The sequence below is a fragment of the Strigops habroptila genome, chromosome 7, assembly GCF_004027225.2.
Source record: "Strigops habroptila isolate Jane chromosome 7, bStrHab1.2.pri, whole genome shotgun sequence".
NCBI lineage: Eukaryota > Metazoa > Chordata > Aves > Psittaciformes > Psittacidae > Strigops > Strigops habroptila.
In genome coordinates this window covers 44595848-44619922 of record NC_044283.2, presented here as the reverse complement: position 1 = coordinate 44619922, position 24075 = coordinate 44595848, and the positions used below count along the sequence as shown (strand labels likewise).

At 37.1% G+C, this 24075-nt stretch overlaps 1 protein-coding gene across 1 annotated transcript; it reads right to left on the bottom strand.

The window, feature by feature from the left end:
• Positions 1-7396: 7396 nt before the first annotated feature.
• On the bottom strand, positions 7397-22796 carry ASIC5 (acid sensing ion channel subunit family member 5). Its single transcript, XM_030492572.1, has 10 exons — positions 22757-22796; positions 19025-19331; positions 17413-17644; positions 16226-16345; positions 15109-15258; positions 14379-14526; positions 13312-13368; positions 11080-11248; positions 8203-8294; positions 7397-7596 (listed from the first exon to the last, which is right to left on the bottom strand). The coding sequence occupies exons 1-10, from the start codon at positions 22794-22796 to the stop codon at positions 7397-7399; spliced, it is 1515 nt and encodes a 504-aa protein (XP_030348432.1).
• Between the last annotated feature and the right edge of the window lie 1279 nt (positions 22797-24075).

The window sequence follows — 24075 nt, the reverse complement described above, 5'->3', positions numbered from 1 at the left end:
ACTTTCTTCCCACCTGCACCTGAATAAGCATTGCAAAGCAATGTTGCTGCTTTTTCACTTTGAACAAGGAGGGGAAAAAAAAAAAAAAAAGGTCACTAATTGATTCTGTAAGCATGGCTAAAGAAGTTGTTTTTATGAGGCTGGGTACTGCCTGGCATCTGGTGTCTGTTCTGCTATCCTTCATGCTCCTTAGGTCAAATGTTCATCTGTTGATGCATGTAAACTATGCATTCATTTTAATTAACAAGACCTGTATATGCTTTATTTCATTAATCTATGGTTAGTAATACATAGCCAAAGGCATGCAGTCAGAATACATGATACAAGTCCATTCCTCTTGTAGCTTTCTCAGCAGGACAGCCATTCTATCCTGATGGCTGATAGCTAGCCCAAAAACTAACCCTCAACCTCTTTCAGCTGATTGTTTGAAGGTAGAGAGCCTTTGGGTAACCTGGTATTTATAAATGCAGACAGGGAGACTGAAAAATAGTAGTCAAATTTTATCCTTGATGTAGCCCTCCAGAATTTGGCTAGCTCTAACCACTATTGCATTGGATTTTGATGTAAATGAAATCCATATTGGTAAGTGAATGTCGCAGGGTTTCCTCACAGGGCACCCTAGAGCTGGTCTTGAAATCATGTAAATGAGTGATTAGTTTGTGGATGTGTTTACATTCTTTCCTCTGTTGAGAGAACAGTGTCAGAATTATGCAGTTGAGTTTTGAAATATATTTCTTGACTTTAAACTGTGAGAGTGTGATGAAAGCTCCTGTAAGGGTTGGTTAATGGAGCCTAACTCCATTGCCAAGTGCAAACTCAGTAGCAGATTCTGTATTTAGAAGGTATATTTCCTGTTTGGTGTAATGAAAGACATGGAGGTTAAGAAAGAAGGCAAATGTGTAGGGTTTTCCTTAGCGCAGGAAGTGTTTGGACCCTCAGCCCTTCTCATTTTCCTCAGAGATACAAACCATACCTCTCATCGGAAGTGTCACAAGAAATACTCTGTTCTTTTGAAAACTAATCCTTTCTCTTTTTGTGATGTTTCTCCAGTTAAATGGTTGGGGTTTATTCTCGTATCTGGTTTGTTTCATGTGAGGCATTGTTTGCCTTTTTTATTTATACATTGCTCAGAAGTTTGAAATAAAACAGCTTAAAAAAATTCCATTTATTCAGACTGCAGGAAAAGATCAAGATGTGATGTAACACTTCCAGACTAGAGCACAAAGTATAGGTGAACTGTGAGTTTACATGGGCATGGGCTGAAGTTGTTTGGCAGTTTTGGCTTGAAAAATTTCCACTGAACTCTGATCAAGTCTGTAACAAATAATACTTGGTTGCTAGAAGCATTAAGGATTCATTCAGGCTTAAAGATGTAGCAGGCCAGGTGACCAACAGGAAAATACTCCAGGGCACCAGGGCTAGTCCTATTAGCCAGGAGTCATAGTCTTTCTAAATATGTTTTCTTTGGCAACTACTGTATACAAGACCTGTTCGTTACCCCAGAAAGAGAGGTTATATTAAAATTCTTAGCTAACATTGTTGGGAGTATCAGTTATGGAAACTGCACTAACAATTAAGTCATTGTTGTGGGAGGTGTATGGGTTGAGTTGAACAACATCAGAAGCAAATTTTGTTTTTTAATGAACAGTTTTTGCGTATTCCCTGGCACGTGTGCAGCTCTGAAGCCCACATTTTTCACAGCTTGTGTACAAAAGTCTTCCTTCTTGTAACTCTTCCTATTTCTGATCTCTAGTTCATTCACAGTTGAAAATGAAGGCTTTAAGTATGTGATGGATACATCACAATGGTCAAATATATACCCATCAGTCCTGCCTTGAATGACTACTTGCCAAGTCTTGAATAGGTGAGACCTTAGAGTGAGACCCATGAGGGACACGACCTGTGTTAATCTAGGTGTTCATCACTTTAACTCAAAACAACCGGGTAGTTGAGAGTGGCTTTGAAAGTGTTGCAAAGTAAGAAGAAATCCTAACAATTGTAATGTGGACTTCAAACCTTCTTTTCATCAAGGACCCTGCAGTGTATCGGAAGTATTACTAAATTTTCTAGGCTCAGGGTAATTTTTTGAAAGCAAACCCCACAATTATCAAGGCAAAAATGAGACATGCACTTAACCAGGCTTCATGCTGCAAAATGACACACTTTTCTAGAGATAGAAGGGTTTTAGTATTTGAGTCTGGAAAGAAAAGGTACACGTGTGGATCTCTCTCTCTCTCTCTTCTACAGTTTTGTAAAAGCACTCCTGATCCCAAAAGAGGTTTAAAAAAAACCCCAAACAAACAACAAAAAACAACAAAACAAAAAAATGTTAAAAAAAAAAAAATTCATCATCTTGTGTCTGTCCTGGGATAGAAAACGGGTAGGGAAGGGAGCCCCTGTCCCTGTTTGGATACTAGTTGTGCGTGTAGTGGGAAGGGCCATTTGTGAGTTTTTATCTTCTAAAGAAGCTTCCCTTCTTGTGGTGACTTTGCTTCTAGCGAGGAGTCAGCAGAGGTGAGCTGCTTCTGGCAGATAAAGGGACTTACAGTGCCAGAGGGTTGACAAGACAAGGATGGTCATAAACAGCATCAGCAAGATGTGATACTAGCCCTGGATCTACAGCAGTATCCCATTCTACCCCATTCATACAGAGCTTATTGTTTATAACCCAGTCATGTTTCAACATTGCAGTAAGCAATTATTACAGTATGAGCTTGGCAATATTTCCTGTATCCTGAGTTTAATAGCACATCAAGTGTCAGCCTGAGAATGTGTTTAACTTGGGATACAGTTATAGTGACTAGATGTACTAATGTTTATAGCGTAATAAGGCATATACACTTCTAAAACACTGTGTACTTTGACAGGCTGTATGAGCGATGCATTATGGTTTATCTTGCTCTGGGATTTTTTAGAATCACATGATGATCCTTGGATTTCCAAAATACAGAGCAACCCCAGAGCAGTGCTAACCTGGGAAAGAGCCATAAGAAACCAAGGACCTATATCGTGCTGCCATGGGGTACTACTCTGCTGAGGAAGACTGCTTTCCTTAAGTTTTTCTAGCACAGATTCACACACAGTGTGAACACTTGTATCAGGGTGAGAGGGTAGACACAGCTAGCTACCTTCAAACTTGAGTGAGTGTACAGGGAAATTCCTGTTTTACTGTATAGTTTCAGTTTAAAGAATTGGTGATTCTTATTTTAAGGAGATTCTTAGTTTACCTTAAGCAGTGTTTTCTTAAGCTACAGTAGATCAGCTGGCTTGTATAAGCTTCTTGAGAGATACTTTGATCAGCTTATTTTGATGCAGAATGGGGATGGCTGTATATTTTGGTTCTTTTACCTTGGAAATGAATCTAAACAATGTGCCGCAAAGACGCTGTCAGTTCAGGCTAAATAATGTCAGGTTTGCCAGCACTCCTTTTGAAATATTTCCCTCATTAATCAGAAGGATTGAAGTTATACAGAGTAATTCCATAATAGATGTTGAGAAATCAACTCCACCCACGAGAAGGCTTGGGAACAGAAGCCTAAAGTTAGTGGGGCATCTACTGGCGATTTGCTGCAATGAATCTACTGCATAAAAGTCTGAGCCAAATACTTCTCCTGTACGGGCCATTCTGTGTTCATTTTGTTTTGTCAAATAAGCAAGTACCAGGCCTGTTTCCTGAGCTCTTTGGCCAAAATATGAATTTCTCCTTGAATAAATCCTTACTTTCTGGCACTCCTTTAGAGATGTCTGATGCATAAATTGCAATAGTAGACTTGTGAAATATCTTAGTTAGAAGAAGAAAGGAAACGAGCTAAAGAAACTTGTCAAAAGATGTAATGCAAGTGTGTAACAGTCTCCAACTTCCCTCAACCCCAATGTATCATGACAGGTTCTCTGTCTGATAGATTATAAAGCTGTCTTCCTTGTACCAGGAGCTACTTGCGATATTCTGCTGCCCAAGGGTGTGGAAATGAATACAATGCATAAAAGAATGCAACAATACATCCATAAAATACAGAGCAACCAAACACAGGTTGTTATTCACACAACCTAATCACCTTCCTCTGTTCTTCAGAAAGTGTTGTATGCAGCAGCATGATATTCTCTACAGTATTAAATAAAGTTTAATGACTTCTGCAGAATGCCTTTTAAAATGTCCCAATTTTATTTTTTATCATGCAACACTACTTTAGGCCAGTTGGAGGGAGTCATCTTCAGGCTGGCATGTTTCTAGCTACAAAATTCTATGTTGCATCTCTCTGTGCACATTAGACAAGGATTTGGAAGGAGCCCAGGGGGGCTTTCCCAATCATGTCACTAATTTAATTGTTAAGACTAACATTTTGGAATCGAATAATTAGCATGGGAAAAGCTTGCTGATATATCTACTTGGAGTATGGACGTGCACTTGTGAAAAGGAAAAGGGAACAAATAAGCAGCAAAGTAATGCTAAACTGGGAGATGATCAAACTGTTGAAATACCTTGCTTCTGCTGCCCTTATGGGTATGTCATCTTTACATAGATAGTAAAGCCGCATATTTTCCTAAAACTTTTTAAAATCCTGTTGCCTTAATAGAACAGTAGTCATACATCAAAGTACAAAAGCACCCTTACTTCTGCTCTGCTGCACAGCACACTTCTATATTTAGATGTGCTGGGGAATCAATTGCTTTATATAATCTCGTCACAAGCCATTGTTGCAAAAAATACATCTGAGTCTGTCACTTGACCTTCGGCAAAACACTAGCCTTTGTTCTGCTTTCTTCAGAGCTACTTCTGCCACGTATGTTAGAAGAATCTATAACCAAGCAGTGATTTGAGTTGTCCTTGTCCAAAGTCAGTGGAGTAAGCAAAAGTAATTTTAGTCTTGTTAAACTAAGCAAAGACGCAAGTACCTTCTCTTTCTGAGAACTGATGGTGGGTTGGGGTTTTTTTGCTGATTCTTTAGGATGTTCTGTGCTTCACTTCATTTGAACTTTTGCCACAGCAGAAGAAACACCAGTTTTCTTTTGTTTAGTCCTTATAATACTAATTTTATTTAGCCCTTATTAGTAGAAGGAAAGGAAAAAAGAAAAAAATCATTGTGATTGATTGATAGCCACAAAACACTTTGATCTCTAAAATACAAGGGGTGCTGCATCACTGTGTTTAATCTTTCCTTTGCTTTTCCTTTTATCAACAAGCCAGATAATACCTGATTCCAACTTCCCAATCCATAATTTCTTCTGGCTTAAGAAATCCATGGCTATAAACTATTTGAAGCTGGGAGAAATCTTTAGAGAAATATTGCAGTATGTTTGCTCTGTTCTTTCCATTCTTCCTCTGCATTGGCAAAAACACGCCTTGGATGACAGCGGGGTTAGATAGACCTTTTTGTACAGCTGCTGTCCCAGTGTGTGTGTGCTTGGTGATAGCGAGGCAGGGAAGAGTCCCAGCAGAAATGACTAATAAAAAAGAACGGAGCAAAAATATCTCTAAGTTAACCTTAAGGCCTCTCAAGCCTGCAGCTACTGAGGAGTAAAATCAAGGCATCTCTTTCTAGGAAGCAAAAACATTTCCTGCTTTTCCTGAATCCTAGGGCTTTTGTTGAAGAGAAGATATTGCCAGTGATGGCCAAATAGTAGCATTTTCATTACTTTCTATCCAACTTTAAGATAAGGTTACTAAGGATAAGGATACTAACTTGGCTGCTTAGTAAGTACACCTACTACTTTCTTTGTAAAACTAATTCATTAATAGTGGCTGAATTTGAGCAGACATAGAATAGTGGAAGAACAGTGTGAATTACAGAGCATGGCTATGACTGCTTGCCTGGAGTTTCTGGCACAGCATTGACATAAGAGCACAGAGGCTTGCTTCTGGGCAGTCTGAGGGTTGCAGAGCCCAGGCACCACTGGGGAACCATTGTTCAGAAGGTATAATGTTGTTGCCTTTGTGAGCTTTCTAATGTAAAAATGTTTTGATTAGCAAAGTCTGTATGGTGCTAGTCTGAAGTCTAGAAAACTGTAAGTTTTCAAATAAACAGTTGCCTATTACTGTTATGTATAGTTAATTGAGTAGAAGCCAATGCTTCAAATCAGGATAATCCTTTATCATGCAGTCTTACAATTAGTGTTGGGTGCATCTTTTACAAGGCTGTTTTGTGTCAGCCTCTCCTTAAGGGTTTCCATCCAGTCTGTTTGGCACCTCCAAATGCATCAAAGGCTCCGACTGATAGATTCTGTCAGGAGACATGAATTTGTTCAGAACTGTAGAGACCTATTCTAGAGAAGGACATGTATTAAAGATACACTGTTTAATTTCATTGTATAAATTGAAATTTTCCTATTGACTTTCACATTTAAAAATTATTATGCTGTTTACTAAGATATTGTACTTTAAAAGAACATAAGATCCCCCCCCAGTACACACTTTTTGTTCTATGAGCTTTAGTGTGTGTTGCGCGCAGCGGGAAGAGTGTCTGTCTGCACTACACTATTATACATCTTTGGAATCTTATTTAATTACAGAAGTATTCTTTTAAAACATTAGACTCTAAACCACTACTGCTCCATAGGCCCACACAGAAGTAGGAAAGCACAAAAGCTTTTCTGAACACTTCTAAAGGCATAAACTTTCAGGAAGCCTGATTGTCCTGGGTTCAGCACTTAAACCATGACACTGATTCAGCATCAAAGCCACAAAATTCTTACCCTCACTGATTTTTAATAAGACACAGATAAAGCCTTTCCTGTGATTTTGTGATTAAACTCTGACCTTGGCCTATGTTTGCTCACTTGCCATCCACTCGGATGCCCTGCAGTTCTCTATGGTAGCTGGCAGACTCACTAAATTTACTTTTTTTAATGCATTTCAGACAAATGGATAAAACAGTGTAGAAGTTCTTATTATTAGACACACTCCTAATTCTGATAGGCAAAGCTATAATATCCCTCATTGGATAATGTAGCAGTTGTAAGCGACTAGCAAAGACTTCATTGTTAATAAGGAAAATGGTTTTTCAGCATAGCAATGCTCCACCTTTATGGTGGTTAAGAAGCATGTGTGGATTAATTTGGCATGTGTATTATTTCTTCTCACTCAAAATACAGAAGATAAGAACTGGGTCAGAAATGCTAAATTGCACTGTATGTCAGTATCACTTGCTATACTATTTTTAAAAAGCGGTAATTCTCTAAAATTTTAGGTAAAAATTATGGTTTTCTTTACATGAGAAAGAAAGTGAGACTTTCCAAAGTTCACTCTTAATTTAGCACAGTTAAATAGTTCTAGGCAAAAAAAGAAGCAGGAAGAACAAGAATTGCAGAGAAGGAGCAATGCAAAATATTACTGTCTCCTTTGTGTCTTAGAAAGGAAGACAAGTGGCAGAAACAATTAGTTCTGCACTTCTACAGGCCACTAACATTCTTGTATTCCTTTCTCTTTTTCCTTGTGTGTTGGTTGGTTCTGGGATGGATTGTTCCATTGAGGCATCTCAGGAGCTTTCAATAGAAGAAAGATGCACATCCAACAGAAGTTAGTAAAAATATACTCGAGCAGTTCTATGATTGTAATCATACTGGCACCACAAAACAATCCAAGCTGGCCACCTACATCAGCTGTAAGACAAGGAAATAAACATATGTCATCCTAAGCATTTGGTTTAGTCTAACAAGGAAACAAAACCCTGCCAGGTTCAAGTGCTAAATACATTCAATATAAATAATCCATCACTTTAAGAAAACAGAATTAATATTCTTAAGAATGTTTATTAGAGAAGACTAATGTGTTTCTTAAAATTTTAAATAAAGAAGGTAAACACAACACATCCACTGTGAAACAGATATACTTCAAATATTTCCTATTTCTGTCTTTTTAACTGTTTTCTTGCTTCTCTTCGCCATGTTCTCCCTCATAAACATCAGTACTCTTACAGTCCTGTGTGTGATACAGCTGCAAACTAGTGCCAAACTTAAGTCTTATTCTCAGCTGCTGTCCATACTGTGGGTTCTTTAATGGGATGACAAAAGACAGTATCAAAAATGACCATGGGGCAGACATGATTATTACCATTATAACATAAAGGGTATTGCTTTCTGTTTAGAAGCCCACATAGGCTATGACTCAGGAACAGAGAGAATAAAAACCAGGTTTGCTTGTGTGGGTTACTTTATTTTTAGTTTAATTATTAATCAGCAATAAAAAAATGTTAAATATTCACTTACCAAGCAACTCAGATATAGTCAAGGCCTTCCGCTGCTGAGTTATTTTGTAGCTCAGATCACGATATTTAATGTCAATACTCACGAGGTTCTGCCTAGTGACAAATACATATGGTATTACTTGAGACAGTCAGGATTGCTGTTCACTTTTAGCAACATTTATCAGCATGGACAGAGTCAGGAAGTGTGATGGTGTCTTTTAAAGAATGTGCGTTACCAAAATGAGTTAAATGACTGAAGGAAAAAAAGTGTTCTGATACCAACAGTTGGAACAGAAGCTTATCAGAGGAGTAGATCTGCAGGCTGTGTTGAGAAAGTAACTCTAGACCTGTACTGTGAGATAGACTCCTTCTTTTTGAGGGTCACAGAGATAAGCTTGAGTGGAAGTGTCAGGCATCCTGACCTACAGCAGATAGAGTGCTTGGAAGTGTAGTCTATTGCTCTTGAATGCAACTGCTATTTAATTGCGTTTATTTCAATGAGCACGTTTGTGCAGAAGGGGCTTTGTCCTATATGCAGATGTTTAGTTCTATCCTCTGCTAATAGCCTCAGTTACCTAATCATTACCTAGTTACTTCATCTATAAATTATATTCTTGCCTGTTGCAAAAGTGGAAGAGTAGGTAAATCTGAGTTGGAGCAAGACCTGTGAAATGATTCAGTATGAGTAAAGAGCTCATCTTTAGATATCATGTCTACAGAAAGAATCTGCCTAACTCCTGAACAGAATATAAACATAAGGGTTGTGGAATAAAACAGACACAAAGACTGATTGCAAACATAATGATGTTTTTAAGAATAAAAGTACTGATTATTCTTCAGAAGTGTGAACAGCTACAGATTTTTGGCTTGACAGTGATAATGAGCTCATTAACAATATTCATGATAATGAAATATTTGCTATACAAAATAATCACTTCTGTCTCTTTAGGTGATAATTCTAAAATTTAGGTAGCACTGAGTAATAAAAATAATGTTGTTGTCATAGCTTCTATTAATAAGACTTCCTACCATTGTCATGGAGTTGCTAGCAGAACTATCCAAATAAATACGTAATTTTTCCCTCCTTACATCTTCAGAAAGAAGTAGATTTCAATGTTTTATAGTTTGGAATATGTACTCATTAATACATGGACAGGAATCCTATTGGTTAAGGCTTGGTAACAGGGGAATGCTCTTTATTTTCATTTGCTTAATTGAATAATTACTGGGTCATGCATGATGTTTACAGACAGTAAAATAATCAGCAAAGATAATAAGGATTAATACTTTTGCATATAACAACAGGTCTGACTTTCATAATATTCACTGGAGACAGACTTCTTAATAGGGCCTGTTGCAATAGGGCAAGGGGTAATGGGTTTAAACTAAAGGAGGGTAGATTCAGACTAGATATAAGGAAGAAATTTTTACAATGAGGGTGGTGAAACACTGGAACAGGTTGTCCAGAGAGTTAGTAGATGCCCCATCCCTGGAAGTGTTCAGGGTCAGGTTGGACAGAACACTGAGCAACCTGATCTAATAGATGTCCCTGCTTATTGCAGGGAGGTTGGACTAGATGACCTTTAAAGGTCCCTTCAAACACAAACTATTCTATGATTCACATAGTTACTGGTCACATACAAACATATGCAAGCATTTGCAGACTGATGGCCTCAGAGTAAGAAAAGTGAAGTCACTGAAACAGTGAAATACTCACAGATATTTCATTAGCCAAATTTTCTACAGTTCCTTATAAACATATTTTGATTTTGTTGACACTATGAATTCATGTAGCATCTGTCTTAATACTTAACTTGCACTGCTAACATCTACAGCTGTGAGCAAGAGGCAGCAGTTCAGTCTATAAAACTGTGTTAAATGGTCTTTGACCAGTAGACTGTATCTTTCAAACTGGAAATCATTCTATTTTTGGAGATATAATGCTTGTGTTTGTTTGCAAGGAAATCTGGAATCAATTTATTATATGGTAACCATAAGGCATGTATGCTCCGTTAAAGCATAAGCATATATGATATCTCTTCTATGAAATTAAAAGTATGTAGATTATGTCAGCTCAATGCTACTACTGAGTGACACAGCGCTATACATTACATAAGTTCTAACACCATTTTCTGGATAAAAGGTGTAGTCAATGCTGTTGAGACATGTTTTCATACTAGAAGGTCCCTTCTTTTGGATATAGACCTAACTTTCTTTTGCTGTGTAGTGTTTTCAGTCACACAGAACCGCACTATTTCACTCTTCTGCTACCTCATAAGAACTAATATTGTACCAAATATTTTCTAAACAACTTCTATAATATAAATGGTATTAGAGGATTCTACTAACAATATAAAAGAATATTAAACTTGTGACATTTTTGCTACACTAAAACTTAACTTCTCAGTGCTTATGGAGTTTCCTTTGAGAATGGGTTGGGAGAAAGAAAGGAAAACAACTTTATATAGTATCTATTTAGGTGGTTAATTGACTTCAGTTGTGGAAGGGTGAAGATTTGTCTTCTCTATTGGATTGCTCATGTGGACTGTGGATAGATTTGATAACCCTGCCCTTTATTTTTATGTGCAAAAATGATAAAAAAGCCCTTTGTTATAAAACATCAGTGACACAGAAGGTAATTGAAAACATTACTTTTTAATTGTAGTATCTATGTTACCCACAAGACTTAGATGTATCTAAGTACATTTTTTTAATATATATAAATATGTATAAATCTTAGCCAATTTTGTCTAAAAGATTATTTTATCTCAGAGACAGCGTTATTACTATCACACATAAGAATGTATTTTTAAAGGTCATATTTACATCATATGCTCTGTTAGCACACATAAAAGGAATTGATAATTTCTTTATTAGACAAAGTGTTAAGCAAGATTACCTGATGTATTCTGGGGTTTTCTTCAGTTTTGTAGAATAGTATTTTATAGCATTTTCTCCTCCAAAATTTGAATAGGTGACAGTGGTAGGATAATCTGTATCTTCACATGGGGCAGGGCAAGTGGAATTGTGAGTTCCTACTGTACATAATCCTTTTATCTCTATATCATCTGAAATTTCAGGATAAAGAATTTACATAGAATTTCTAAAAAAGCACACAGTTTAAAACTTTCTTTTAAAACTTACAAAATAAGTATTTGTAACTGGCATTTGGGAAACTGGTGCACAGTGATAAGGGTTGAGATTTTTATGTCCCTTTTTCCCAAAGAAATTCAGCACCCAGAAGTGTTTGTGCCTCATTAGGGATTTATGTGCTTATTATTTCTCATTCAGTTAAACAGCAGGACAACAGAAGACTTTCCATGTTCTGTGCTAGCTTTCTGATTACATACTTAGGTATATAACCCTTGGTCTTGGTGCCTTGATGTCTGCCTAGCTCATTTTAGTGCACAGAAACAGCTTCCAGAGCAATGCCAGTTGTAGTTTACTATCATCTGATAACTACATAAAAATCTTGGTAAGTTAATTCACTTTATCTTAACCCCTGCCTCCAATTTGATAATTGGGCTTAAGACAGCTAAGAGGGCTTAGGAACAGCTTTTTTTTTTTTTCAAATAGCAAAGAGAAGCCACAAGATTCTGCAGGTCTGGCTGCTCATGAAGTTGAGGAGCTATTCGTCTGATGAGGCTCTAACAGAAAGAAATCATTATAGAAATCTGGGAAACCTGGAGAAAATTAATATAGAAGAAAAATGGTAAGGCATAAATGTTTCCTAAAGCATAAACCATCACCCAAAGATATCTGGTACTCTAAGATGTGTACCGGAACCTCCTGCTCGTGATGCTGTGCTTGTCCTGCCGCGGTGGCAGCCATTGTGTCTGGGCTTTTGCAAACCACAAGGGAGAAGATAATCTCAGCCTGCTAGTTGATGATTTGAGGTGCTCTCCAGGGATGCTGGGGTTGTGGATTTCATTGATAGCCAGCCTTTATGGTTCCTAAAATACATGCTTTCACCAATGGTAGGTCCCACAGATAGTGCTGTCATTCAAGATTTTGTTATCAGATGTCTAACCTCTCCTGCACTGTAAAAGGAGACTTAGCACCTAACTTGGGGATCTGGGGACCAGATGCCTACAAGTCAGGTTGCTCAGTACTGTGATGCCACCTCCTTGTGGGGTCCAGCTCTGAATCCTATCCCTCCTTGATGGGACTTTTTGGGGTTATTTTCTTTTATTGTTTACTGTTTTCATCGAAACTTGGTCACAGAATATCTGTTAAGTAAAATAATACATGTATTTCCACCATGACAGGCTATCAAAGATCATGATTATATAAGGATGTGAACTTAGTGGAACCTATTTCAAGAGAGCCACAGGAGAAATAATCATCGTTCATAGTAGTACACCTTGCCTGAATATTACACACCTAATCAAAACAGAAATAAACCCCTACACTGGCCCACCAAATCATATTAATCTACTTGTTATCTTAATCATCCATTCCTTTGGGAGAGTCAAGTTACATATCAGAATCCAACACAATCAAAAAGGGGGCATTCTAGAGTTCATGAGAATTTACTTCTCAGATTACCACTTGCAGTATTCTCTAGAAAATCTGCTGTAGTGGTTTACAAATTTTCTATCTACTCTGTATGGATTATTTGCATATGGAAACTACTTGTGTTTGGAGCACTTTGAAAATATATAGTTCATTTTACTATTGAAAAAATAAAACTTTAAAGTCCAGTGATTTTGAATTATATTTTCTATCAGCAAACCTGTTATTACTGTGCTGTTCACTTTTCTGTCACAAACAAAAAGAATACAACATTGGAGCTTGAAGAATGATACAACAAAGATGCAAAAAAGCAAGCCAGAGACTTGATAACGGAAAACAGATTAATTGAACACTCTTCCATTTTACACCATTTCTGATTAGCAAAATGAATTATTATGGGGTTTGGGTTTGGGTTGTTTTGTTTTGTTTGTTGGGTTTTTTTTTTCCTTTTTTAATTGTCATCAATTTGATGCTCTGTCTAGTCACTATTTTCAGAATATTTAATGAACTGGGAGGTAGTCAGTTTCAGTACTACTTTCAGTATTGTTTTAATTGATGGGTGTTGTCTACTATTTGGAATTGGCTTAGAAAATATGAATATGAAGTTTTTACTTACAGACTGCTGGGTAAACACAATTGTAATACTTCAGCAAATCGCATTCTATTCCATTTCCTTAAAAACAAACAACAAACTTTAGGAACTTCCATTAGAGTCTAAGCCTTAGCTCTATTTGTACCAAACTGAAATGTAATGTCATCAAAGCCTGCTCAGCACTTCATGTTTATCGTTATACAACTGAGAAATCAATTTGGTTGGGCATAGTGCAGTTACCAACAAGAAAAGGGGCACATAGTGAAAAAAGACAACAGACCAAGCGAGGAAGCTTGCTGTTGGAGCAAATATCTTTATTATACGTGCCAGCCAGAACTGCCTTTATGCTTGTGGTGCACTCTTTGTGTTAGCTTGCTAAAGCAGGGAATTTCTGGTTTTCTGAATGGAAACAAGAAAAACAAAGTAGGATAGATGGGATGTATGATTACACCCCATGTGTTTCAGCAAAAGTTTTGAACTTTGTGCAAGTGTTAATTGGAGACCTAAGGGCTAAGATAGCACCCTGGGCTAACAGCAAACTTTTCCAATTTCGGATGATCTCAGTTTCACCCCAGTTTGTTCCCATGTATGGAAATATTACTTTGCAGTTTAGCACACAGTTAAAGAAGACATTGCCCTCCTCTATCTAACTGTCACTGTATAAAGCTCTCACCCTGGGTAGGGAGACCTAGATTTAATTTCCTTCTCAAACCCCTTTCCATGAGAGTTTCTAGGAGATTGACACTTCCTTTCCAAGAGGCTGTCAAACAAACAGGCTAGAGATTACTCATTAATGGGTCTGCCTTAGTGGAAACATTCTACCTTGCTGGGGGATATTTAAAAATATATTGAGTCAGAAAGGGAAGGCATGACAGTGGCTTTCTTACCCCCTAATTGTGAAAAAAGAGCTGTGAGAGCAGAGATTTGGGTTCCAGCTCTTACTTCAGAGACAGGTGACATTATCATCATTACTTTTAATGCTGGAAAGGTGAGAAAGAGGAGACTTTCCCTATCTCCTTTGCTGTTCAATAACAGGTGAGGAAACTAGCAAGATGCTCAGTGTATGGTATGATGATATTCCTGAGAAATACCTGGAAGAATGAATGGCAAGCAGCCGCACCAATCCTGTATATACTGAGCTTTGCATTCCTGCAAACATCCATCAGTACTATAAATCCTGTGGTACCGAAGCTTTTTATCAGGCTTGCACTCTCCCCATGGGTATTCTTGGATAATTGACTGTAGGATAATAATAACAGAAGATTTTTTCTTTTTCTTTTTTGTCTCAGTTTTAAATTTAAATGTTATTTTCTCACATTTTAAAGTACAAAGGAAGCCTGTTGAAGACATAAGCAGTAACATTGTGATTTAATTGGAGGCAATTACAGGTTGTGCTTTTGGTATTATAAAATCAACTCCTCTCACAGCAAAAGCAGGACCTAATCAGAAAGCCTAGCACAGAAGGATAGTCCTCTCCACTTGATTTCCACTAGGAATCTGAGACAGCCTTAATGGTAATGGAATGTGTTGATGGGGAAATGCTGTGGTGTCCTCGTATCATTATATGTCAGCAAGACTGTAAAATGTTGAGAAAGACAGACTGATTTGAATAGATACTGATTATGAAGACCAGTGACGCCCTCCCATGCCCCACACAAATTGCAGTAATTTTGTGTGTGTCTGGAGGAAATGTTAATTTTAGAAGTCACTGTGGCATGATAAATATTTTAACTTTCAAAATGTCTAATTCAAGGTCACACTTCAGAAGAGAATTAGAGATAGCAAAGACCAATACTTCCACTTGATGGACAAAGTCCTTACCTTTAGCTGGCGGATTGAAACCTGTGCATGCATTCCAACTGGTGTTAGTAAACCTAAACCATCAAAGCGTGGAAGTTCTTTGGGTGAATGGATATCAAAAGTTATACCAGCATCAGTATAACCAAGAGAAGGTTCATCGGTGAATTGTTCCTGATAAAAAAAGAGTTATTTAAAGTAGTTTTGGCTCTGCTTACCATCTGAAGCTTTAGCTATATTTAAAATGGTGTTATGCTTTTTGATTTGGTCTTGCATCTCTAGTCACATTTTTGACAATTTACAGATAAGTATAAAAGCAAACTGACTTAAATTCCCTTTGTTGATGACTTCTGTGGGTTTCCTTCCAGTTACTATAAAATTCAGGGGTTTTTTATTCCTTTTGTCATCTACCAGTTTCAAAAGCAAGAAGACATAGATAAACATTTACTCATAACTTGGATATTCACTTCTTTTACTTGCAACCCATGACATTTCAGCAAACTTTCCATTCCTCTCTCCAGAACCTGTCACTCCTGTCTCATAATTCCTAGAGAATAAAAGTGAATGTGTAAGTCATTTATCACTCAAAATTTTAGTTTTCCTTGCTGATCTCACAAGGTGATATTAATTTTCTGGGTTTTGTTGCTCAAAGACAATTCTAATGAGGCCAGAGGCTATAGTGCAAAGACCAGATCTTAGCTGTCATTGGGCACTTACAGCTGCTGCAACTAAAATTCAGTAATGCTTTAGAAGCTGGCACCATACGACCTCCTCTACTGGGCCTTTTATTAAAATGAAATTATGTCACCCCAAAGGGCTTGTATAAAATGAGATTTCTGCTCTGATGACATGTTTTAACTGTAGGTGAATTGCATATGTGTACATACACATGCACTCACAACTTTCAAAGCCATTTAGCTGGGGACAGAGCCAATAATTCTGACTTTTAAAATCTGTGTTACATCTTCCCTTGAAAATACCCTCTCACCCAGAAATGGTCTTCATATAGAAATTTGTGCATGAAATTCTGAAGGTCTGTGTAAAACCATCCAAACACAAACACAAACACAAACCAAACCAACTCCACTCATCTATAAGTTATTACACGATTTGTGGTTTATAATCATTAGGATATTTGTACCTGTTGGACATCAAAAAGCAAATGTAAGCCTCTTCCAGACAAACTCACTCTTCTTGCTGTAAGATCATTGTGATTAAAAGTAAAGCAGTTTCCATATTGAGTGAAAACATGTTCAAAATCCTTCAATAAAGGAAAATAGGGAAGAATAAAAGGAACGAAGTTTCCTTAGTGAATTACAATGCAAGAGATGGATTGCTGGAGTGTTTGTTTGATTTTCCTAAAGGCAATGCTAAATACTCCAATCAGAAAAGTGATAATTGATGGAAATATTCAGAAGGATTTCACCCTTTCTGTAGGAAGTTAAGGTTAAAGGAGAAATTTCTCATTGTTTATTAATACCTATGAGCTGCTCAGAATCAATTAATGAAGTCTTGTTTTTCTATATGTGTTACGTTATATAGAAATTATATATTCAAAACCAACTTGTTTAATTTTTCCAGTACATGTTTAGTGAAGACTGTTTCAAAATTAAATATCATGTTACACATGAAAGTACAATATTTGCTTTAGTTTTAGTTATTAGCACTCGTATCCTTCAGTTTTGAGAACTCTCCAATGCCTAATTTTAGAAGCTATAGCATATCTAAAGGTAATATCTGAAAGAACATAGTCCTAACTTTTCTGTTCACATATTCTGTTTAAGTTGGGAATTGCTGTATGGAAGAATTGGCATAAAAATGGGATGCTCATATTCTTTGGCTGTTGTCCAAAATTCCCAAAGATGGACTATTTTCACCTCATTATTTAAAATTCCTGTGCATTCTGCATGTAGTTACCCTGGCTATCTATATTCTTGACCTCAAGAACAACACTATGCAACCATGTAATGCAAAAAACTGTTCAAACTGACCTTCATTACAGGCCATTTATGGACAAGGTTGTTTGTTAAATACAGCCTGGAGTTAGGACAGTTTTCAAAGGCTGCTGTCTGTGCAGAAGTGGCACTGGGCAGAAGCAATTTAGATTGAAATCCCATTTTACAGCTTAGGGAGTCCTGCAAGCTGTCTCCACAGTCAGTGGGAGAACTGGAGTCCTCAGGGTAGTTTAGAACAGGACTTTCTCCGTTGGCTGACTGTAAAGGGACAATAGTGGGGAGTGGCTGGCAAAGGTAGATGTCTCAAGTGGAGTGGTAAGAATATACCCCTTTCTCCTCCATGCTACTGTTTTAGTAAAATAAACATCTTTACCTGTGGGTAACATGGCTTTCCAAAAAAGTCACATTCTAGCAATGTGCTGCTGTTCAGATAAAACCCATTTTTCCTTGTAAACTCTTTGATGCTGAAGTTCTGGTTCCCAAGAAGAAAATCATCGAGCTCTTGAGAATATTTGTCTTCCATAGAAATTTTGTGGAGTACTCCAGACACAATGCTCCAAATGAAAAAAACTATCTTGAGGTTGCTTGCTGCATGAACTTGGAACCTGTCAGTGGGAAGGAGAAAAAATTGTTTAGAGTTCTGCAGATCTAAGGCTGCTCTTGCCAAATCTGTGACACAATTTGTTGTCTGCTCGCAAACTATAAGTGATTCTTGCCCACCACATCGCCCTTTGATCTCTACAATATAGATGTATATAATATATTATATATTAAAGAATATATTATAAATATAGAATATAATATAAATAGAATAAAGAATATAGTCTCCATTTCTAGGGAGGTATTTTCCATATCTGAAAACAGAAAATGGACACCTTCCAATGGCTATTCTGGTCAGTCATATTGGACATATTTCTATTGTGTGCAGTTGTTTATTGAAAAAATAGATTTGCCATCTGTTTAAGACAACAACCAGATTTGCAGAACTGATGAAAAGCTGAACATTTACATGTGGGAAACTAGCTGGGAGGATCCATGCCTTTCAAAAAAGCTGTCTTCTATAATTTAGAAAATTGATTTGTAAGTGCATTTGCAGTGATCTCATATACCTGCTGTGCTAAGGCACTACCCCCCAGTGTGGAGACAGTCCACATTCCCGTGACCTCTGTGGCTCCATCCACAGTGAATCTTGTGCAATATAACCCAGGATGGCTTTATGGAGGGCAATGGGAAGGAGGCAAACAGTTCCAGGTATTTGAGACTGGGACTTCTGGCTGATTCTGCCAGCAAAAGGCAGAAGATTGAGGAAACAATGTGGGGAAACTTTCTGTATTTCTAAACTGTTCCTAAATTATATAGTTCCTCTAAAAACCAGGCCATAGGTTTATTACATTATTTTCAAAGAGGCTGCATCTGAATCTTGGCCATTATCTTCAGATGTAGAAATCTGTAGTGACCTTCCATGACTTCTAAAGAAACCAAATGCTTCCTTTCTGAAAATCTCACTGATACCAGCTAGAACCATAAAGGTTGAGCACCTCTGAAAAACAGCATCTGCTTTGCCCAAGATTTCTACATTTGTATGAGGTTTCTGTTTGGATATCTATGTTTGCAAATCTTGTATTTTATTTTTAACTTGGGTGTAACTGATGACTGTCCCTTAGTTACACTGTAGAAGCAGCATTCATACATAGAAGAACACAACCAGAGGTCTTTCTTATGTTTCAAAACTTATGTTTTGAAATGTAAAAATCTGTAGTGCAATTGTTCATCTGAAGGAGGGGGAAGATTAAAAAAGCAACCCCCTTCCTTGGTTCTTGTATTTTCCTCTTCATTTAAATCTCATGTGGTGGTGTGGAAGACATGCCTCTCAGGGCCATATTTTCCTTATCTTATATGATTTGTTTAGGCATGTTGTGGAAGCTGACTGTTTTCAGGTAAAGAGGTGCTGCCTCTAAAGAGCAAATAACAAACATAACTTTTACCTGTTCAAGTTGCAGAAAGTCACAGCAGGGAATTGGACATTTTCCACATACTGAATTACCACTGCAGTTGTGGTTGGCCAGGTGAAGTAGTAGATGAAGCGACTGCAGATTTGCCATGTAACAGTGGCAAAACAGCCCATGACTATGAACAGCCACAATACTTTGCGAGTCTTGCTCTGTGTTTGAACAATATTATGCACTCCATGAAATGAAGTGGATAAGGCAAACTCCTGATGATAATTCCTTCTGTCGTCCAAATGTGGCAGCAGTTTCTTTATTAAGTACAACCGTATCTTTTTCAATATTCCTTGACATGGAACAAAGTGAAAACACATTTGTAAAATTAGCATTTAAATGACTCTTAAAGGAAACCACAGAATTTTCATATTGGAAGTAGCTGTAAAATTTTTCTTTAACTGTAAACTCTCTCTTTAAGTAGTGAACTTGCTTCTGAGGATAGAAGAGTTGTGTGCTAAGAGATGAGCTCAGTGCTGTCTGGGAACAGACTATATCTTGCAGTATTTCAAGCACACAAATTTTTAAGCACATTAATGTGAAAGAGTAGTTCCACTTCTGTGGAAAAGATTGGATTTTGGCATACCCCAGTGATACAGTAGGTTGCTGTGAACCTACTGTAAAAAGCTGAGTATCTGATTTTTACAGTAACATCCCATTAAAGGCCTGGTCCTTCATACTTGCTCTGAGAAATAAGATAGAAAAGGAAAGGTATGGGATGATATGAAAGGAGATTTTACATTTTCACTATTAAAAGTTTTTGAATAAAACTTGAGAAGTTATGGGCTCAAAAGGAAATCTACTGTCTTGATTTTTAGGCTTGTACATGTCTGATTCCTTAACTTTGAAATGGGAATGTTTTTAGTTTTCATTTATCCCACTTTTCTACAAAGTGATGTTAAAAAAAAAAACCAAACTATTTTTAAATCTAAGTTTAAGAGCTGTAACAGTAATGAACATAATCAGTACCTAGAAATGTAGTCATTTTCTTATGCTTGTTGCTGAATGATTTTTGGGCATGGATTTGAACAAAATGTTCTCTCTCAAAACATCCAAATGAGGGAAACTTAATAAGGCCTTTCCTGTATGTAGTCATAATTGGACCAGTCTGGTTGCAAAGTGTTTCATTTACAGATTGTTATCTGCTACTTTATTTTGTCATTAAGAAAGTACATAGGAACCGTAAATTAAAGAAAGTTTGTGAGACAATAACAATTAGGACCTGAAAATAAATTTAGATTAGCATCTAACAACAATTAAATGTTTCTCTAATTACATTTTTTTAACCAAAAATGGATTTAATAGTGTGGCATGCATGGGAGGAAGAGAATATACCCTTTATAAGACTAATTTACTTGAGGCTATTACAGTTGGACAGAGGATCAAAGGGATGTAAAAGAGTCATCTGCCAAAGCTATCATGACCACATCAGCAATCTGGGGTGCTGCTTTGGTGTCTGCACAGCCTCTGGACTGTGATAATGAAATCTCAGATGATGCTGGATTTCAAAATGTTTCTGAAGGGAAAGAATTTTCTTTATGTTGATCTTTAAAGATGTAAGAACTTTGATCAATACTGGTTGAATTTACTGTGACCCCTCTTTATCATCAGTTTTCTGCTGGAAAACTGTCCAAAAGTTTCTCTCCTAGCTCTAATGACTATTGGATCCTATTGCAAAGCTGTTCACCCACTTGTGCTTTTGTCTTGCTTTAAGCTTCCCTCTCACCAGTGCATGTGCAGTGGGACAAGTACTTTGCATGTTTCCTGAGTAACAGCAGAGCAAAGTACATTCCTACCATGTGTCTGCATCTGCTGCCCATAGACTCTAGCAAGAGACCACAAGCAGTCAGACCCTTTTCTCTCAGGGAAAGTGCTGTGCGTGTTCATTCCTGCTATACATACTGTGCTAGGTAAGAGAATGATAGCCTATCCCTAGCTAAAAGTGCATTGCCATCAAAACCCACTGGTTAGCTTAATCAGAAGAAGTGTAACTTAGAATCTATGCAAATATGTAACTAAGCTGTATTCTAGCTCTTGTGCGTACCTACTACAGTAGCTATGCAGGATGTTTTATGTGATTGTGAAATTTTTGCTGTTAGTACCTAAGATTATCTAATATCATATTGCTGTTTCATTGCTGTGTTTCCCCAGAGGAACTAGCACTGCTAGGTGAGTGTCTTTAAGGATCATTACTCTACTTTCAAATTTCATTAGAAAATGCTATAATTAAAAAAAAAAAAAATAAAAAAAATTAACATAGAGTCACATGGTAAATTTCTGAAATTTCTCACATGTGATGGATTCAAAATCAGTATGAAATATGTGAATTGGGAGTAACCATTTATTTTGGTATTTGATCTATTTGAGGAACAGGTACATTCCAGTGATATATAATTAATAATAGAATGGTTATTCCAAATCTCGATTAATGAATAGTAAAAATACTACACCAGAATAATACATAGATGTGAGATTATAAATGATTAACTCTTCATTGTATGCTGTGCAAAGCTTGAGCTTTGTGTGTCTGGACTAAGGCTGTGTAACCAACACAGCTGAACTAGCTGGAAGTTGAGTATCCAAGTTGCTGCTATACAGACAGTAAGGTCTTGCAAGACCTCACACATATTAGACAGTAAGGTCTTGGGAGTGTTAAGTTCTTTTAATACCAATACTAAGTACATTTAATGTAGGCATTAAGCTAAAAAAAAAAATAAGTAATTTGTCAAAGATGTGAATAAACCCAATTTATAATGATCCAAAGGGTAGAGAATGGTTAAGTAAAAAAGCAAGGAGGTAACTAAATGAGAGGAATCCAGATCTAAGAGCAAATCTCATATTTGGAACCGAATATAGAACATAAATGTAAGAACTATAAGGTAGCTCATATGTTCAAGATGGGTGCAGATGCTTTGCCTCAGGAAACACTGATTACTGGAGAAGCCTCAAGAACCATCATGGTTAGTAAGAGAAACCTGATTTTCCAGTCAGTGTTGTTAAAGAAGAAATAAGTTCCTTGCATGTATAACCAGGGACACATGGCCAGGGACATACTGTTATGAGCTTATATAAAAACCTCAGAAATTCACAGTATCTTTAATATTAACACTGTAAATTGAATAATTGAATTTAAAGGGGTTTTTAATTTCACTCAGCAGGTAGTTGGTCACAGTCTATAACTGCTTGTATAGGGAGCTGATAGATAACAGTAATAGGCTCTTTGATCTAGTGAGGAAAAAAATATAACAGGACTCAGTGGGAAGAACTGGAAGCTAAGCTTTTGCATAGCACAAATAGAGTACAAAATTTTCATTTTTATATTCCCAATGTTTAATTATGATTGGATTTTCATTAAGGAACATATTAAAAAAGAATGGCCTTTTAAAATATAGCTCAGCAGGAGCAGGAGCTTTTGCCTGGAAGGAGTTATATCATTCAGAAAAGTAGTTGCCCAGTTAAAACTGTTGTCTTTATTCTAAATGCACAAAGGACAATAGCTAGAGACTTTTCCTCACCGCTTAAGTAACTATGATTTTTTTTTCTACAAGCTTTTTTCATCTCTCTCTTTATATCTTGAAAATGTACACTACTGCTATTTTTGGACAAGGTTAAAGAGAAATGAGGCAGATTTTCTCATTTTGGTTGTCAGTCCTGAAAAAAAACCTACCAAAATGTAACGAAACTCTTCGTAAAGCACTCTAATGTCTAGTCACATACCTTTAGCATCTGATTGAATGAATCTCCCAAGCTGGTCCATGAGGCTGTGCTTATTTCAGTAAGGAAGGAATGGATAACAAGCTGCCTTATCACTGTGATCATTGCTAGGTAATGGCTTTTATAGAAAACTAAATGGGAGGTGATGCTCAATGACACATAAACACTGGGCAATTTACCTGCCAGGGTTGCTATGTTTTGCCTTCAAGTAAAGTGCTCTGCAACGTAAAAGAGATTATTTTTATGACAGGATCAGATGTACATATTTATATACATTTCAAGTATGTATTATACTAATAATAGTACAAGAGCAGGCTTGTCTGGTGTATTGCATCACCTTGCAAATTTCTTCTGTATTTTTGCCTTTTATTTTAGAAAGACCAGCTATCTAAACTAAAACACTGTGCTGTTCAGAACTGAATAGATTCTCTTTAAGTAGATAAGGAGCCCTTCCTGCTCTAGAGGGCAATAAATGTCTGCCACTAGGTTCCCACCAGCAGCAGGATTTAGTTCACCCACACTTTAAATAGCTGTCTTCATAACCAGCTCCAGATTTCATGTTCTTGTGGGCTTTAGCAAAAATGAGCTGTTTTTCCTGAGAACTAGCCCTGTGGGTGAGGATGAAAATGCATGCAAAGTCACTCATTCCAGTAACCCCCTAAGATAAAGGACAGAGACTGCTTTTGTGTTGGATGTGTGGTACGATCTTGTTTGAAATTTGTTTCAAGATAAAAACTGAGCATCTAATAGAAGAAAATTAAAAGTACTAGTAAATTCAGACCTGGGCTATGCTTGATTAATACTTTAGAAAATAATAATAATAAACCCTGCTCACATTCCCTCTCTGATCCAGTCCTTTCATTCACTCTGTTAGCACTGGTCCAGTTGATTGCCCACAGTGTTCTTGGGTTATCAGGTCCCTCAGTGCCTCACTGTCTAGTTGTTTGCCAGCAATTTGACAGTTGTTATCTGCCATGTTGTTAAAACTACAAGCAGCAAGCTAAAGCACTGAGCTCCATTTAGTAGTTCCTCTGTGACAAGCAGAAGATTTCTGTACGTGACTTCTTGGAAAGCCTTTGTCACTTTTGCCTCACCAATGAGGCTCTTTGCTGGGGCAAGCTTTGCACATGCATTCACTCAAGCGGTGAAGTGCTTAACAGTAAACTGTTTTTCAGCATCTGTATGTAACTAAACCACATCTAATGCTCTGTTGTGCAGTGATTTGCAGATCTGTTGAGTCCTATTAATGCAAACCACTTTAATGCACAGAACCCAGACGACGCCTCTTGCTTGAGTTGCTTGACTTCTTAAAGCAAATTATG